At 43.9% G+C, this 19,830-nt stretch overlaps 1 protein-coding gene across 19 annotated transcripts in view; it reads left to right on the top strand.

Annotated features, from left to right (window-relative positions):
- Positions 1–19,830, top strand: part of ADGRL3 (adhesion G protein-coupled receptor L3) — a 531,565-nt gene that overhangs the window by 197,901 nt on the left and 313,834 nt on the right. For all 19 annotated transcript variants that reach the window (XM_083592813.1, XM_083592800.1, XM_083592815.1 and 16 more), the window contains exon 4: positions 11,128–11,341. In XM_083592813.1, coding sequence (XP_083448939.1) covers positions 11,128–11,341 — 214 coding nt within the window. The remainder of the gene's footprint in view (positions 1–11,127; positions 11,342–19,830) is intronic.

Consider the following 19,830-nt stretch of genomic DNA (forward strand, 5'->3'; position numbering starts at 1 on the left):
TAGAAAGTCGGAGGCTTTGTTTATTCCTTTCCCACTTAGTGCTGTGTCAAAAAAATGCCATCAACACTTTCTCCTGGTGGCTGCAGGAGATAATTGGCTTGATATACAAGGACGCCCTTGGCGTCACAGCACATGCCTTGAGATCGGGCAGCTGCCACCGTGGCATTTAGGGCTTGTTTTTCTCTCTGCGAGTTCCGTCAGGCAGCAACTTGGTTCATACTTTTGAAATTTCTACGTATTAAGGGAAATAAATCCTGTGTTCTCCAGAGTAGGAAGGAGGGCATTCAGGTACCCTTTGGGATCTATCAGAGCAGTTTAATGAGGAGCCGAGTTGGAATACAGGCTGTTCTCCCACATCTTTTGTTTTGTGGGAGCAGTTTGTCCTTCTGGGTGATAAGCATTTGTGAAGAGGCCGATAGGCTTTCTTGGAATAATCTTCTTTTCCGCCTCTCTTCTGATTTTTTTGCTTCTGATCTTTTCTCTCTCTGCGTGTGCCAGCAATGTTGGCAAGTTACTGTTCTTGTTGGCTGTTATTTTCCTTGAAATTCCTTGGTTCTGCTTCCTGGGGAGATGGAAGGGGATATCTCAGATGACATCTAAATGTTCTATTTCTTTCTTAAGAACAGGAATATGTGGTATATAAGTGCTTCCCTTTTACCCAGATAGGGTTACCTCCATATCCTAAATTAGTTGATATAGGCAAGTATTGATCAACTCCTGTTCTGGGCATTTAAATAAAAAAATCTCATTGATTTGAAACTTACTTGTGTTCATGCGTCAATCTTCCCACCCCCACTTTCTTCCAGCAAAAAACGATCCTTGAGTTTCCATAGGAGCTTTCTCTTTCCACAAAGACTTGCTATGTATTATATTTATTAATAATTCCTATTCTTATTTGCATTTATATCCACCATTTTCCCCCAAGGAGCTCAAAGTGGTGCGCGTGGTTCTCCCTCATATCATTTAACCCCAACAGCAACTATCCTGTGAGGTAGGTTAGGCTGAGAGGCAGTTCCTCTCATGGCTGAGTGAGGATTTGAACCCTGGTCTTTCAGGTCACCATCCAACATTCTTAAACACTGTACAGTACAGTCATACCTCATGTTACGTCCGCTTCATGTTACGTTCTTTCAGGCTATGTCCCACGGCGACCTGGAAGTACCGGAAAGGGCTACTTCCGGGTTTCGCCGCATGTGCAGGTGTGCAAAATGATGTCACGCACATGCGCAGAAGCGGCGAATCGCAACCCACGTGTGTGCAGACATGCCTCTCCAGGTTGCGTTGTTTTCATGTTGCGAATGGGCCTCTGGGATGGATCCCGTTTGCAACCAGAGGTACCACTGTATATGCATTGGACAGTACAATCCTATACATGTCAACTCAGAAATAAGGTTACTCCAAGACTAGATTACTGCAATGCACTCTGTGTGGGTCTTCCCTTGTGCTTTGATCCTAAAGGTGGAGTTGGTGCAGATTGCTGCAGCATGATTGCTAAGAGGAGAGAGACCCTATCAACATATAACACCTCTACTCGGAGACCTGTGGTGCTTGCGAGTTTGCTACCAGGCAAAGTTCATGGTGTTACTATTAATATATAAAGCCCTTAGCAGCTTGGCACCAGTTTACCTGCAAGATTGCCTTGCCCCATATAAGTCCACCTGACTGTTTCAGTTTGCAGGTACCACATAATACCCGTTCTGCATTTGTAAGAAATTGATCTTTTACTATGGCAGCATCAGCATTTTGGAACTCACTGCTTATTGACATCAGGCCTGCTAAATAGGTACCGCTCCGACGGGAAGGTAAACATCGTTTCCGTGCGCTGCTCTGGTTCGCCAGAAGTGGCTTAGTCCTGCTGGCCACATGTCCCGGAAGCTGTACACCGGCTCCCTCGGCCAGTAAAGCGAGATGAGCGCCACAACCCCAGAGTTGGTCACGACTGGACCTAACGGTCAGGGGTCCCTTTATCTTTACCTAAAATTAGAATGTTGACATGTGTAATGGCTGTTTGCCACAATAAATCGAACTGAACTGAAGTGTCATGTGTTTTAATCTGGTTTTTAGCTTATTAATTATTTTTGAATGTTTTGAATGTTTCTAACTGGTGTTTTTTTTTACTGATTATTTTATTGCTTTATTCCTTTTGTAAACGGCTTTGAAGACAGAACACAAATAACATACTACTTGTTGCTTAACCCACCTCGTAGTAATTCCAGTGATAGATCACTTTTTGGCAATCATGGTAGAGAGTTCACCTGCCTTGCTTTCATATATTATGATGCAAACTATTCGTTATCCTTAAATAACTGAAAGGGAGAAAATGTGCAACCTGCTCAAATATTTGTAATTCACCCTCAAAGCATGCATTTCACCTTCTTTGATTGTTCTAGAAAAGTTTGAGATGATTTGGATGAACAGAGGAATAGGAGTATATTGTTTCTTTATGGTTATACCTAAGCCTTGTCATCACTGGAAATATATGGCGATTGTGAAATTACCCTGGCTGCCCTTTCCCTTTCTGTGGGAGGGAGGGATGAGGCAACCAGATGATTGTGTGAAACAAGCCAATGCTTTTATATTTAAACACATTTTATATTTCAACGAATTTGCTTTACTGCCTAGGAATAATGAACCCAAACCCATAATGCTCTTAAGAGCATTTGACTTAGTTCCATGCAATTAAAAATCTCAACCTACAGGTATTTTCCAACGTGTTCTATTGCAGGTATCAGGCAGGGAAAGGGAAAATTCAAAGGCCACTTAACAGTGCTCTAGTTGTTTGAAAAGCCGATAAAAGTTTTAGTGTATGGAATTTATGTATAATTTATGAATTTGTGGAATATTTAGGAACATTGCGTTGGCATTTGGGAGCAGTGAAAGGTGTGTAAGTAAACGCACCAGTCCCGTCTTTCCAGCTGTTCTGAACAAGTTGAAATAATGGTCTTCCTTCATACGTGGGTTTCTCTTATCATTGGCCCTTTGTGTGTGCTTGAAGTGCTCTCATAAAACCTTGCTGAGAAATCTTTCCCCAAGGAAACAGTAGAGGAATATAATTTTCATTTTAGAGTACATTTGTTACCCTCCAGCTTCTTCCTGAAGTGAAACTCAACTGGTTTTTTTTATCAATTGAGAATACTTTCAAATTAAAGCTGCTTTAGCCATTGATTTAGGACCAATTCTTAGGTTACTCTTTGTGTATGGAATTTATCCTTGTGTACCAAAAAAGAGGAACCCCCAATCCCTTTGTATAAACAGTAAAAGAACTGCCATGTGAGGCTTGAGATGCGAAGCACAAACCTGCATGTTCTTGCTCGTTGTGAGATCAGCATCCATATTTGTTTAGTCGTGCCTGCCCCATTCATGTATAAAGCGGAAATCAGGAAAGCTATGTCTGGGGCAATCCAGAAGTAATTGCACCATTCAAGTTGGAATTAATTCTTAATTAGCAGGCACACGATCTGCGCAGACTTGGTGGGCTGCCAGGCCTAATGAGCACAGCAGCTCATCCCTGGTAGGTCTTGCCCCATGGATCATTTGCCAAGACTGGAAGTCCCCGCCTCCCACAGCTGTCTGAAGTTCTCTCCTCTACAGGGTTTTTCCCTAGCAGTTGGAGACTGGGCCTCCGAGCAGCCAACCTTTCCTGTTCCTGTCTCTTATGGTTCTGGGAGTGGAGCATGTCGCAGCAGGAGGGGGAGACACCCGTGACTCTTCACCACCTTGACTCATCTCTGCCTCTTGGCCTCCCTCATACTACTCTCCAGCTTCAACATCTTCATCTGATTCTGGGCTGCTGTCTGCCACAGGCTCTCCCCGCTCCCTAAACCCTGTTATCTCTTCAGTTTCCTACACCTCCCAGTCTGCTCCCTCTTCTCCCTCTGACCACTCATCACCATCCCACCTCCAATCCCTTGGCTCTGAGCCTTCTTCCCTTGGTGGTTCCCCAGCTGGTTATTTTCACCATTCCTTTGCGTCCAACCAGTCCATGACAGGCTAACTTTTGCAATTAATGGGTATATGCACAAGCAGAACAGAATCCTTCCTGACCTGATCTTTCTATGCTCTGTTGCCCTAGGCACGTTTTCTCCCAGTCCAGCTTGCTTCTGACATACTCAGGATGAAAAGGGCGGGGGGGGGAGTCTGGGTGATAGGGGGTCATAGACACCCTCCCTTTATTTTTGTAAACTGCTTTGCGATGGGGGGCGGGTTAAAAAACCCCACAAGTGGTATATAATTTTTTTTGAAACGTCATAAAATCACATCTGGTCAAGTGCTGTGTTCTGGTGTAAGAAATGGTTGAGCATGGTGTCCCCATGTCAGTAACAATCAATATATGTAGGCAGGGTAGGAATTGGGGACGTAAGGAGATGGGGAAAATGTTTAAAAGGATGCTCCACAAAAGACCAGAAGTATTCCTTTTAGGTTTAATTGAGTCAAATGCACTAAAGCAGAGGTTTTCAACCTTTTTGAGGCCATAGCTTCCTTGGCCAACTACATTCCTTCTACGGCAGCCGTGTGGGGCTCAGGAGCCCAGTTATGTCACCCCTTGCCTGCAGACCTGGCAGCCTCTCACCCTTTTTCAAACACCCTCCCTTGTGGAGTGTTCCCTCTGCCTCCTCTGCTCTCCCCTCTCCTTGGGAGTCCTCTGAGCAGCAGCTGCTGCTGTCCTTGGTCTCTGAGCCCCAAAGAAAGGCACCATTTGCCTGCGGAGCTTGAAGCCAGGGCTGCTGCAACAAACAGCTGTGCAAGCCTTTGGGAGGCAGAAACGCAGGAGGGCATCAGAGGAGGGAGGGAAGGAAAGGGGGACAGAGGCCAATGTTGCCCGCGGCACCCCTGACCAGCATTCAAGGCACCCCAGGGTGCCACAGCACACTGGTTGAAAACCACTGTACTAAAGAATCAAAGGAGTTTGTTTTTGTACGGTACTCATGCAGCCCAAATTCTATATGCTAAAAATGGCGGGAGGGGGCAGTTCCCATGAAAGAGGAGTGGCAGTCGAAACTGATGGAGTATGCAGAATTAGCAAGTCTAACCAGTAGGATTAGAGACCAAGACGAAACAGCCTTTAAGGAAGATTGGAAAATGTTTGTAGATTATATGAAGAATTATTGTAAACAGGTTAAATAGTAGGTTTCGAGTAAATTCAGCAGTAAACGGATATTGAGAATAAAATGAGAAAAAGAAGCTATGGATTGATTATAATACACAGCAGCAATTGGTAGTCAGTGAAACCATGGAAGGGTGGAAGGGAAGTCAATGGTTAACGTATTGCTTATTATCAGCATGTGAGTAACTGTATTGTTGGGAAATTACAAATATTTTTTTAAAAAATGGAACTGGGGGTGTGCACACCAGAAAATACCCTGGCCCAGCTCAAGTCACACAAAGGCATTATTCTTCAGGAGCTCACAAAAGTCCACCATGATCCTAGTAAGAGGGTTCACAAAGTTATGTGTGCCAGTAAATCCTGGTTATCCACTCAGCCTTCCGCTATTCATGAGGTATCCCAGAAAGCCCATGGCACACAGTCCATAAGAAGAAGAGCAATTACACAGCACCGTGTAATCACACACCTTTTCCTGCTCAAATGGTCATGAAAGAAGGCTCTTCACGTGTTCATGGTTACTATCTAGAGATCTGTAGGTGCAGGAACAGTGCCAGAATGGGGCAGTCAATGTATGTTAGGGATCGATGAGTCGATAACGACAACAACAGTGTCTTTTAACTCCTCCAAATACGCACATGCTGATAAACACCCGCTACCATTTCAAGCCCTCCTTGGATGGTTGTCACAAAACACAGATGGCCATTGGCTGCCCTGAAGAGCAATCCAGATTGCCAGAACAGCTGGCATATAACCAGAGCTTCTAGAATCCAGCCAAAACAACAGATATCAGTGTAATGGTTCATTTTGCCACGTCTCTGGCAACCAATAAGAGTTATCTGGGTGAGTGGACACAGTATTCCATTTGGAAGGGGGATGGAGGTGGTCACCAAAGAGCTCTGCTGGCAAATCAGCTAGTCTATTCATTGCTGCACTAATGTACAATATGGCATCCAAGGGTTCTCTAATGCCGCTCCAAAGCTTTATAGCGTGGCTTTAGATGTTGGCTGCTTGTCACAGAACCTGGTAGACTATGCCAACTGGATATAGTTGTGGGACTGAAGCAGAATCGGAATTAATTTCTGTGTGTCACCAGTGATTATGTATTAATTTATTCATTTAGACTCTCTTGACCCTAAATCTCTCAATATTGCCTAACATTTCTCAACCTTTCAATTTTAATTTAATCTGGGGAAAGCATCTCGCATGACGCAACCTGGTATTATTATTTATTAATTGTTATAATTTAAACTGCATATTACAATGGCCGTAAAAGAAATCTATACTCACAACCCTTGCAGATGAAACACCTCTTTTAGATTATCATTGGAAAGCATCAGAGAAGGTCATTCTGTTTTCTTATTTTTCAATTAAAAAAAAGAACACTTGTTTAGGTCCACACAACTCCCCTCCCCATTTTAACCTGTTATTATTGCCCTTGTAGTCAGATGTGGCAGATCTGTGAAATAAAAGGCAAGGGGACAGGACCAACATGCTTTCATCTTCATAAGTATATACTCAAACACTTTCAGCATGTTTTCGTAAGCTTTGCCTCTGTCGTCTCTTACAGTGTAGGCGTCTACAGTGGAATGTGTAAAAAGCATCTAATAATTAATGTAACATGAATGGCTCTGTGAGGTCATGCACACAGGAACACATTAGTCTTTGGTCTAAAGAAAAAGTGTACATTATTCAGCGTGTTAACTACGGTTGGCAACTTTTGATTTTAAAAAAATTGTTGGTCCTTTCGCAGAGCCAGAAATAGATCAGGACGTAGCAAGCCACAGACTCCAGTGGGAGCACAGCTAATAGCAAAAGCTTTTTCGTTGCTTCTGTGGTGTAATGGCTCTGGGATCCTACTCTCCATCTTCAAGGCACAAGGACTTTTATTTTGATGAAGCATCGGTGTGGCAAAATGCATGCCCCTCAGAGCTAGTCCTGGACATCACCACTGCTCCAGAAGCTCTGGCACAAGCCTGTTTTGTCCGAGTCTCTCCAGCCTGATGTTCTATAAAACTGTTGCTGAAGCTTGAGCCTTGGCCCCTATGAGTCTCCATCTTGAAACTCCCCACAAACCCAATTCCTTGGTTCTGAGCCTTCTTCCCTTGGGGGGTCCCCAGCTGGAACCCCCCAACACTCTGCTTCATCCAGCCATCCTGGGCGTGTGACTTTACTGTGGGAGTCTGCTATAGACCTCCAAGCTAGACTGAAGACTTGGATGGAGCCTTGCCTAGAGCATTTTACCAAACATTCTGAAATGAGATATAGTAGTCATGGGAGATTTCAACTACCCTGACCTGTTGGCACTCAAACTCACCTAGGCGCAAGCCCATTCACAACCAGTTGCCCAGAAGGAGGGTCCTCACCCTCATCACACCTTAGGGCTGCCCCAGCAGGGTGGGCCCACTGTTAATGACTGCCTTCAGATAGATAGGTGCTCCCTCCCATGGAAACCAGCTCCAACTGTGGCAAAGATCTTTTTCTTCATGGGTGGAGCTAGCTTGCCAAACCAGGCCCTGCCAATAGGCTGCTGTTCTCCAGGCGTATCTCCCAGCCAGCAGTAGCCCTGCTACTGCTGCCTGAGCACATAACCAGAACACATGTAGCACATCAGCCCCTGGACTGGGACGTTTCCAGCATCTATTTTAGTGCAGTCTGTATACATCTTATTTAGCATGCATTCTTCTTCTCTTTGGTGATCACTCGTAGCTGAGTAAGATTGTCTTCCATGAACATGGTCTTAACAGTGAGTCTGTAAGTGACTGTGGAGGCCAATTCTTGATCCACATATCCTTCCACAGTGGATGTGTGGACAGGAGTTGATCATGGTGTGGATTTGCCAAACGTGCCTTCCTCTTAGCACGTTTCTCCCTTTCGTCCTGAGTTTGAGCATCTTCAAAGTCCATGACACCTTTGATAAAGGCTGTTCTTCAGTTGGAGCATTCACAGGCCGGTGTTTCCCAATTGTCAGTGTTTATACTACATTTTTTTAGATTTGCCTTGAGAGAGTCTTTAAACCTCTTTTGTTGACCACCAGCATTACACTTTCCATTTTTAAGTTTGGAATAGAATAGTTGCTTTGGAAGATGATAATCAGGTATTTGCACAACATGACCAGTCCAATGAAGTTGCTGTTGAAGAATCATTGCTTCAACACGGATGATCTTTGCTTCTTCCAGTACACTGGCATTAGTTTGCCTGTCTTCCCAAGTGATATGTAAAAATTTTTGGAGACACCATTGAGGGAATCTTTTGAGGAGTTGGAGATGGCATTTGCATTAAATACCATCTGGATTGTAGCTTTCTTTTAGGTTTTGCTGAAAGGATGTTTTAAAGTTTTCCTTGCTCCTGTAGGTCTGGAACTTTTTTCCACTCAACTAGGCCTGCTGGTCCCTTAAGTAAACTGCCAGCTGTGTTTCACAGTGCCAGCCTAGTATTACCCACTTACCCAGGGGGCACCTCCTTCATGTCACCAGTTTTCAGAATGACTGCCCCCAAAACACTAGGAAAGTTCAAGTGATTTATATCTTAAACACTTCAGAATGGTCAAGTGTGGAAGATCATCTGTTCCATTTGGCAGGAGTCATCCCCTCAAAGAGGTCAAATTGCATCCAATTCTAGCAGAGAGAAAAATGGTTATAAGGTGTTTTTTTTTTTTCATTTTCTTTTGAAAAATAAACTCCTCTGCACAAAATGTCTGCATTTTGGCAGGCTTCAGCCACCTTAGAGGATCCCTTTTGCCTGAAAAGAAAGCACCTGCTTCTGTGAAAATTAAAGTTATATCCGTTTTTTGATTCCTTGTTATAATCAGTGGGGAGCAAGCAAAACTTAACAGATTCTAACAGATCTGATTCGGCCGCAAATAAAATGTTAAGTTGGAAAGGCTCAAAGTAGATGTAAAACAAGATCAGGTTTCTTCCCAATGCTACACAAAAGAGGTCAGTCTGTGGTTGCCCCCACCCCAATAAATAACACACAGAGGTTTGTATTATGAAGATAATGTGTTCTCCTCTCTACAATATCGGTTGCAAAGTTCTCTTTTCCTCTTGCTCAGCAGTAAGACTACACAAAATTGTTGCTATTGTTTCTAAAATCCAGGATCATTCTCCCACCTGCCACCTCTGTTTGTGAGAGATATTTTTCTCCCTCCATTTGCTTCCTGGTGTTTACCATAGTTTTGCACACCACTGTACACAGTTGCTTAAACAAACCATATTTCTTTTGTAAACTAGACACTGACATCCTAGTTTGGGGAAGATCTGTAGATCATGGTTGTGAGGCATCCTAATTCTGGGAAGTGAAGAGGGTTAGCAAATCAGTCCAGTGGGAACAGGAGAAACATTAATTCCCAAAGCTCCCAGTTTTCAGTCTACGATTGGCAGGAAACGAACATTACATCTGCACCAGAGCCAAGTTTCTCTGTGTTGGGAATGGGACAGATAATGCAAAGGCACAAGGGATGCTTGATATATTTGGACATTTTACTTGTTTCTGGTGTGTTGAAGCAGGAAACTTTGTCCCAATTTTTATTAAGGAACACAAGTGAGTTGAGGTTTATGTTCTGCAAATAGATGCAAATATATCCTTCGGCAGGGTATCAATTTGCTAATGGGGCCCTTTAAAAGTCCAAGCTGGAAATAAAGGTTACTGATTTCAAAATGACTCCACTTTATATAAAAGAAAAATAGATTTCATTTGTGTCACATTTCAAAAACTACAAATGCCATTGCAGGGTATAATTGGACCCCACAATGATAACTTCTTGATTGGGCTATCGGGAAGCCCAGGTGAGCAGACAGAAAAGATCCACAGGTCAAATACAGGACTCACAGAAGAATAGAAAATAAACACAAAAAAGGCTGAAGTGAAATACTGGACTCATAGGAAGTAATGGAAGGAGAGTGGTCCAATATACCTCATCCAGAAGAAAATTTCAAATAAGAAAAGGGTGTTGTAAGTTTGCACTGGGGCGCGGGTTGCGCTGTGGGTTAAACCACAGAACCTAGGACTTGCCGATCAGAAGGTCGGTGGTTCGAATCCCCATGACGGGGTGAGCTCCCATTGCTCAGTCCCTGCTCCTGCCAACCTAGCGGTTCGAAAGGACGTCAAAGTGCAAGTAGATAAATAGGTACCGCTGCGGCGGGAAGGTAAACGGCATTTCCGTGCGCTGCTCTGGTTCGCCAGAAGCGGCTTAGTCATGCTGGCCACATGAACCGGAAGCTGTACGCCGGCTCCTTTGGCCAATAAAGCGAGATGAGCGCCGCAACCCCAGAGTCGGTCTTGACTGGACCTAGTGGTCAGGGGTCCCTTTACCTTTAAGTTTGCACTACAAAAGTTGTAACTGCTGTTTCAGGCCAAACCAGTTTGGGGCAGCATTAACTTTCCAGGGACACCTGCAGTCATTTGCAATGTTTTGCTTTTGCTTTGCTGGTTTTTTGTTTTTTCAGAGGAATGTGACAATTTATTATTATCACTACTGCTGGTACTGCTATAACCAAAAGGGGTATACTCCAGTGCTCTTGGTGTCGCCAGAATGTTAAATGTTTTCCGTATCCTGTTTTAACGACTGACTTGGGATAGAACAGACCCCAGTTATCTTAGGTGTTTGGTAAGCTTCACTTACCACTCATTTCAAGAGGGAGAAAACTGGATCCTTAATAACTTAGTAAGTTAAGTGCATTTGATTTTTAAAAATCTGAAAAGGGGGGCATTTCAAGCCCCACAGGGCAGCTGACCTCACAGTTCTCGTGGCGTTTGGAGTGGGTCTGGTTTGCAAAAAAATATATTTAAAAATTTACATACATTTTAAACAGCTTTTGGGTTTCACGTCAACACTATTAGCACTGTGTGTGTTTAAAAACCACTGGGGAGGTGAGGGGGGGAGAGATTTCCAGTTCTGCAAGCAGTTTAGAAAAATGACGCTGCACATTTAAAACTTTCCCCACAAAACTCTACATAAGTCCATGTTATGAAACAAAATCCCTGACTCTGCATGCTAAACATAGAGGTTTTTCTCCTGTCTACAGCTTTCAGCCGTGCCCCTGTTCCGATGGCAGTGGTCCGAAGGGAACTCTCCTGCGAAAGCTACCCAATTGAACTGCGCTGTCCAGGAACAGATGTTATCATGATTGAAAGTGCCAACTATGGCAGGACAGATGATAAAATCTGCGACTCTGATCCTGCTCAGATGGAGAATATCCGCTGTTATCTGCCAGATGCCTATAAGATTATGACTCAAAGGTAGGTGTTTGACATTCTTGCGCGATGGATTTTGTCTTAATCTTGCTTGCTATTTATGAACTTCTGTGTTTGTATGAGGCTGTATAGGCTCTTGAAATGTCTGTCTTGGAGAGACTCAAATCATTCCGCGAAATGGCTGCTTCCAGAGGCCAAATATTTGTTGCACAGCAACCCTGCGGCCATTACTTTGAACCCCTATTTGATATTAAACCCTCCACCCTGGTTTCTTGAACACATCAATTTCCCTTACTCTGCTTACCTCCGTGCTTTCCGTCTCCCTCCAGCACACAGTCTTGCCCCTAAACTTTGGCTGAGGCTTCCTATGACAATAGCCTGATCAGGAAATTGTGAATTACTGCTCATTAACTTCAGGTGTGTCTTGAATGCATTAGGGATCCAGTGTGGTGTAGTGGTTAAGAGCGGTGGACTCGTAATCTGGGGAACCGGGTTCGATTCCCCGCTCCTCCACATGCAGCTGCTGGGTGACTTTGGGCCAGTCACACTTCTCTGAAGTCTCTCAGCCTCACTCACCTCACAGAGGAAGGGAAAGGAGAATGTGAGCCACTTTGAGACTCCTTCAGGTAGTGATAAAGCGGGATATCAAATCCAAACTCTTCTTCTTCTTCTTCTTCGACTGACCTCCCACGAGAGGTTGTGGACTCTCCTTCCTTGGAGGTTTTTAAGCAGAGGTTGGATGGCCACCTGCCATGGATGCTTTAGCTGAGAATTCTGCATTGCAGGGGGATGGACTAGATGACCCTTGGGTCCCTTCCAACTCTTAAGATTCTATGATTCTTGACACCTGGTCCACCACACCTGTAGCCTTTCAGTGTTCTCCAAACTGGGACCCCCAAAATAACCCTTCATATTTCTACAGCTTTTTTCTGTTCACATTCTCTCAGCAATTGTTACAACAGTCCTCTTAAGATCAGGTGGATGCAGCGGTTCTCAACCTATGGGTCCCCAGATGTTGTTGGACTACAACTCCCATCATCCCTGAGCTCTGACGGGAGTTGTAGTTCAACAACATCTGGGGACCCACAGGTTGAGAAAGGCTGGAGCCTTAAGGTCACCAAGTGAGTTCATGCCAGGGTCCAAATTCAAACTAAGAATATCCAGATTCATAACTTACCTTTAGCACTGTGACAATTTCTCCCCACCAACAGAGGACCTACTATTTTCAACAACCACACCTGGCTCATCTTCCTCTCTTCCCTTCTCCTTTCCTCTTTTTTAAAAATAATAATTAAAAAAAAAATCGGAACCAAAACCTATACCCATATCATTCTGCTGGTGCAACCCATCTTAGATCAGGACGTGAGCCTGATGTGTAGGACTCCTCCCACCAGTTGAAGATCAATGCACTTACCTCTTACTAAACATTCCTTAGATTTGTATCCTCAGTGTTAGAAATCCCTCAGGCACCATGCACATTTTGCAACTGGTGTGGGTCAAACTGCAACCACATGGATGCCAGGTGGACAACTGACATCTCCATCTGGCTGGCCCCTCCAGTTTTCTTATCAGGTAAGCAGAATAGCTTATTTATCTCCCACCTTTTTCTCCAAGACTTACATGGCTCGCCCCCCCTTCTTAGTTAATCCCCACAACTGTGAGATAGGGCAAGAGGCTATGACTGGCCCAAGGTCACCCAGTGAGCTTCATGACTGAGTGGGGATTTGAACCCTCAACTCCCAGGTCCTATCCTGACACTCTGACCACTAGGCCACACTGGCTTGAGAACTTCTGCTGTGGGGCAAGTATATGAATTAAGTAGTAAAAAATATGGGGAAAGCAATATGAAGGGTCTGAAACATTTTCCTTCAAACTTGAAATTTGTTTTATTCTTGATTGTTTTATTTGATGTTTCAATGTCTTGTAAACTGCTTTGATTTTTTAAGTATTTGTTGTTGTCATTTAGTCGTGTCCGACTCTTCATAACCCCGTGGACCAGAGCACGCTAGGCACTTTTTAAGTGTGTGTATATATATATATGTGTGTGTGTGTGTGTGTGTGTGTGTGTATATATATATATATATATATATATATATATATATATATATATCAGTATAGAAATGAAGTTAATAATAATTAATACATTTCATTGGAAAAAATGGTGCCCACATTGTGACAACTGCAACCTAGGTTTAAGGTGCCATTTGCTGATTAGCTTATATATCTGTGTTTCTAACACTGGGTATCCTTTATGCAATTCCAAAATACCTAGCTCCTCCCAACTTGAACAAACTTAATTGTATGTAAAATATAAACTCAGTACATACACACACACAAGCAAACACATGGTGCATGGGAGAATGCAAACATGAAAATGTGATTCTTGAATACGGCTGATTATTCAAAAGTGACATTGATGTGATTCATCTGTTAAATGTTTGCTGAATCTTGACTAATTTTTGTTTGCAAAGGAGGTAGAACTTTAAAAGACTGTCATTGTTTTATTTCTAAATTTCTGGTTGTTTACATTTGTGGTAAAAAACAAAACAAGATGCACTTTTCATCGGTTTATTTGTAATCCCCATTAATTTCAGTGGTGGGACCATTTAAATACTAGGCTAACCTTCATCCCAGAATAATCATTTTATAGCTGAGCCTCTGCGAGATTTATTATAATGGGAAATGATGGCATGCTGTAACCGGAGAGTCTTTGGCCTTGTGGTTTACATCTGTAATTTTTGTACTGTATACAAAGTTGCTTTCTGTGGACATTTCAGCTGTGGGATTATTTATCTGTCATTTGTTAATCACTTAGCTGGAATGCAGGATTTGTGCATTTCAAAAAAAAAAATGTCTTTGGCTTATCTGGGAACATCAAGTTCTTTGGGAAACAAATGATAACAAGCCTGGGTTGAAGGAGGGGATTTGTGCAAGCGCACATGGACCTGTGCAGCCTCACACCTGTGATGTGTTTAGATTTTTCTAATGCGTGAGCAAAGCATCTGTGTGACCATGGTTAAGTCAACAAAGGGTACTTTGAAAACCCAGTATATCTAGGGAACCAAGGACTTTGGGATTGGGTGCCTATAGCGCTGTAGTCTAAACAACTAGGTCTCTTGGGTTTGCCAATCAGAAGGTCGGCGGTTCAAATCCCCGTGATGGGGTGAGCGTTGCTCTTTCCCAGCTCCTGCCAACCTAGCAGTTCGAAAACACACCAGTGCAAGTAGATAAATAGGTGCAGCGGAAAGGTAAACGGCGTGTCCGTGCGCTCTGGTTTCCATCACGGAGTCCCGTTGCGCCAGAAGCGGTTTAGTCGTGTTGGCCACATGACCCAGAAAGCTGTCTGTGGACAAACGCCGGCAACTCCCAGACTGCAACTCCCAGCAGCCCCCAGGCACCCATGCTGCTTGGGTGCTGATGTGCGTTGCAGTTCAAAACATCTGGAGGGCCCCAGCTTGGCAAAGGCCGCATTAATTTATACAAATGGTGTCTCTGTGTGACAATTGTCCCAGTATGTTTTCTTGCATGGAGCAAGCATCAATGATAACTGGCCCTGAAATGATATGCATATTTTGTCAATGGGTGCCTGGTTTCTAACAGTGTGTGGGGCATGGAAATCGCCACCTGATTCATCTGCAGGCGCCAATCGATGAACACATGTGCACGAACAACCTTTGAACGACCATAGTTCTTCCCGGCGTATGCGTGGTTTTGGGTTCAGGCTTTCAGGATTAGGGCTCACTATTGGTTGATGAGAAAATAGAGTGTGTGAAACAATACAGTAATAAGCTTCATTTTATTGTAGTATCATGTGTTAACACCTTGCAAGATGTTACATTTAATGTTGGCATCACTCCAAAACACTGATTGAGTTTTATCGAGTCTGATTTCTTGGCATGGAATCAGTGGTGACCAAAGCCATAATAAATTGATATTAGACTGAAAACCAAATCCATGCCTCAATGGAGAAGCTTTACCTGGTGGTGAAACCCCAGAACAGGGAGCTCCACAGTCTTGGAGCTGCCACGCAGAAAGCCCTTTCACTTGTCCTCACCAATGTCTGCTTAATGGGAAACACAGAAGGGCCTCTGCCCTAGTTGACTCTAGGGGGTGGGCAGAATGGTATAGGGGAAAGCAGCTCTTAAAAGCATTCTAGCCCTGAACTTCTTCGAATGTTTGGAAGCAAATCGTTGGCCTTGATGTGTGGAGCAGTCACAAGCTCCCTCCAACTTTTGAAGGCAATTTGTACCCACTGAAGTTTCCAGATGCTGTTTATTGAGTGGCCTGTCAGGCTTGAGACTGAACTTCATGATAGGATAGATAAAAGGAGACTCGGAGGAGATATGATCACCATCGTCCAATGTTGAAAGGGCTTTCACGTGGAGGATGGAGCAAGCTTGTTTTCTCCTGCTCTGGAGGGTACCAATGGCTTCAAGTTACAAGAAAGGAGATTCTGACTAAACATCAAGAAGACCTTTCTGACAGTAAGAGCTATTGGACAGTGGAACAGACTCCCTCAGGAGATGGTGGGCTCTTCTTCCTAGCAGATTTTAAAGTAGAGGTTGGATGGCCATCTGTCATGGGTGCTTTAGTTGAGAGACCTGAAGGAGCGTCTCCACCCCCATCGTTCAGTCTTTTTCAATTATACAAATAACATAATTAAAAACACCCTATTATGCCTAGGTTCTGTTGTCTTAAGTCCCTTGTTCAAGTCTCCTCGCTTTATACTAGCACACATTTGAAGGACGCAAATCACGTGCAACCCTGGCCGGATCTGCCCTTTTCAGGGATGAATGCATCCAAAGTTATCCAACAGATCTTACCAAGTTTTTCATTAGCTATGACCCACTTATAGTTTCACTAAACGCCTTTGGCAGTGTTGGACAGTTTTATAAATACTCCTTATAATCCGTTAGTGGGGAGTGTATAGTTGAAGATGTTTATCATTATTTGCTTCTCTGTTTACAAGGAGGTCAGATGGAAATATTTGGAGCAACTCCTCAGGCATCTTTTAATGGCCAAATTGGCAAAAATTGAATTCTTGTTAGCTAATACTGAAAGTAACCTTGCTTTTTCAGTGGTATTTGTATGATGAAATTTCAAATCAGTAATTATGTTGGATTGTTTTAGTGATTATTTTAAAAAATATGTGTGTGTTGTGCACGTGCACATATGTGTGTGTGTGTATTGCCACCATTTTGTTGTAATGTGGTTTAAGGGAATCAAAGGACTGAATGATTGTCCCAGTTTGATTACACATAAACTTGATTGCACTTACTTTTATTAAAATATTTCTAGCACATATTTTGGGACAGTGCCCATCCAAGGTGACTTCCAGCAATAAAAATTGCAAAAATGGGAAATAAAAGAATATAAAATCTAAAACCATCGGATTCACAAACACATACACAAACACAAGTAAAAACCATTAAGACATAGACAACAGTGACTACAGTGGTACCTCGGGTTACATACGCTTCAGGTTACAGACGCTTCAGGATGCAGACTCCGCTAACCCAGAAATAGTACCTCGGGTTAAGAACTTTGCTTCAGGATGAGAACAGAAATCGCGCGGCAGTGGCGCGGCAGCAGCGGGAGGCCCCATTAGCTAAAGTGGTGCTTCAGGTTAAGAACAGTTTCAGGTTAAGAACGGACCCCTGGAACGAATTAAGTACGTAACCAGAGGTATCACTGTTTCTGTTCTCATCCTGAAGCAAAGTTCTTAACCTGAAGCACTATTTCTGGGTTAGCGGAGTCTGTAACCTGAGGTACCACTATATACTGTTAAGTTGTGGGTGAACATATCAGATGATACAGCGATTCTTCAAACAGCTCTTGTTTATTCACAGGCCAGAACAGAACTGAACTGAAGGGTTCAGCCAGCCTGCTTATATAGAGCTCCACTAGAACGCAACAGTAACCACTTTCTGTAACTATCCAATCACTGAACGTCACTTTCAATCCCTTATTTGCATATGTGGACCTGAGTGGAAACTACCTACAGTATCCCCCTGCTGGCCCAGGGTAAGAACTTCAGTACATAACATATACCATCCAACGGGCTGCCCTAGGATGTTTTTCCACTTCAGGCAAAACTGAAAATACCACCAGCTTTGCCGCAACGGCTGCCTCCTCTGTTGCCTGTTCTGCGTGGTGCTGCGTGCCCAAAGGAAGCCTTCTGCCTGAGGCAACTGTTTCGCATCACTTCACAGGTAGGCCGGCCCTGCCAGCCTAAGCTGATCAAGTGTACTCCTGACTACCAATGACACTGGGGCTTCCCTAGTGCTGAGTCCAGGAGAATTCTGGAACTGAATATTTGGTCTTTCAACGGGGGGGGGGGGTGCCACCCCATATTGACCCACTGGTAAATCTCCTTCCAGAGCCAAGAATTTCACACCTTGCAGCACCTTTACTTTGATTTAAGCTCCGTTTATTTGCCCACATCTATTCCAGAACTTAGGGACGCAGGTGGCGCTGTGGGTTAAACCACAGAGCCTAGGGCTTGCTGATCAGAAGGTCAGCGGTTCGAATCCCCGCGACAGGGTGAGCTCCCGTTGCCCGGTAACTGCTCCTGCCAACCTAGCAGTTCGAAAGCACGTCAAAGTGCAAGTAGATAAATAGGTATTGCTCTGGCGGGAAGGTAAACGACATTTCCGTGCGCTGCTCTTGTTCGCCAGAAGCGGCTCAGTCATGCTGGCCACATGACCCGGAAGCTGTACGCCGGCTCCCTCAGCCAATAAAGCGAGATGAGCGCCGCAACCCCAGAGTCGGTCACGACTAGACCTAATGGTCAGGGGTCCCTTTACCTTTACCTTTTATTCCAGAACTTACTCCAGGTATTGTCTTAGGATTTCAGCTGCTTCCCTGAGACCAGAGGATATAAAGAGAGGTAGAATTGTGATGACAGTGCAACTCAGACCTTGGGGTACCGTCCCCCCCCCCCAGCAGTTTCACGCAGAACGATGTTGAAACGCGTTGTTTGCAAGAAAGGCCCCACCACTAATCTGGAGCTTTTCTGAAGACTTTACCCCCTCCCTCTCCATTACTCAGAGGTGATTCTGCGAACCCCACACATTCCCCCTGCAGCTGGCTTCTGTTTTGCAGTATCTGATTAAGCAGTTTCTCAAATTAAGGAACAAAATCCCAAACCCCTGACCCCCATCATTGTGTGAGCTCACGGCACCTTCCCTCTGTGCGGGAGAAGCGCCAAAGCTGCTCCTGTCATTGTTTCTGCGGCGCATCTGAGGCTTGTTGAACACAGTGACGGTTAATTAATACCTGTGGAGGAACACTTCAGATGAGAAAGAGTTGTCACTGACACTTTGTTCTGCCGCCTGAGAGAGGTGTGTTGCATTTCTTTAATCAGCCTGCCATGGGTGGGTGCAAGAGCCCAGAGCAAGTGTTTCTTTTAAGTGCCGGGTAAAGGCCAAAATGTGCCGAAAACCAGAGCTGGGGACTCTTCAGAAAAGTAGCCTGGCAAAGGTGGGGTGAGGGGTGGAATACTTTCTTGGCTCTAACCGAGAGTAGCTAAGTGAGAGCCATTTACTGTCCAGGTCAGCCTTGCAATTAGCCCCTTTGTTCGGACAGAATAATAATTACTTAGAGGTGTATAACTGGCCAGACCAGCAGCGCTGTGATTCTGCAAATGTGTATGTCACGGGATGTGTTGGTAAATGGCTTCCTGCTGGTGAACATTTTTATCTTACCTGGGAATGTGCCTACAATTTTAAGTCTTCTTTACGCGGATAATTGGGATGTATTAATTTAATACTTTTTAACCTCACACTGCCTCTAAATTGTTCACGGCACCATGCAGCAACCGTATCCCAGTCTTTCCCTCCCCAATTCACAGAAGCTCTGTGAGACAGTGCCAAGAGATAATCCTGTAGCAATAGTTGGGCAATACTTTTATCAGGGCCAACTAGAAGTAAGCTTTCAGGTTCATCAAGCTGGATGTTCTGCAAATAAAATTTAAAAAAAAAATTGGCGGTGAGGGGATTCTAAAGATGCAAAAGCCAAAACCTGCAAATTATAATAGTCTTAAAATGGATCAGGAGACTTAATAGTTTAGGCTGTGCTTGGTGCAAATAAATCTTGGGTGGTCTGTTTTGGAAAGCACCGAACGTAGCCGTGCAAGAAAGTGATCATAGAACTGTAGGAATATTACAATCTACCACCTAATTATGGGACTTTGCCTATAGGGGAATGAACATGCATTCCAACCACTGGATTAAGCTACCTAATTTGCCTTGAATTGACTTTTGCACCACCTGAAATTAATCTGTAGCATTAACAGAAAAAAGACCGTTCTTTTCTTTATTTCTTTATTTCTGCTCACAGGGGAACCCAGTGTTCATTTAGTGCTAGAGGCAGAGCCAAGTAGCTGCTCATGTTTATATTTTCAAAGGAAGACAAAACACCTTTCTTGCAACAAGCAAACTCGAATCTGAGTAAACTGCACAACACATTCTACTTTAAAACAATTGTAGTCTGCAGACCTGGCTTTTTCATCTTCACCCCCCCTCTCCCATTCC

This window comes from Podarcis filfolensis (genome assembly GCF_964270895.1).
Source record: "Podarcis filfolensis genome assembly, chromosome: 17".
NCBI lineage: Eukaryota > Metazoa > Chordata > Lepidosauria > Squamata > Lacertidae > Podarcis > Podarcis filfolensis.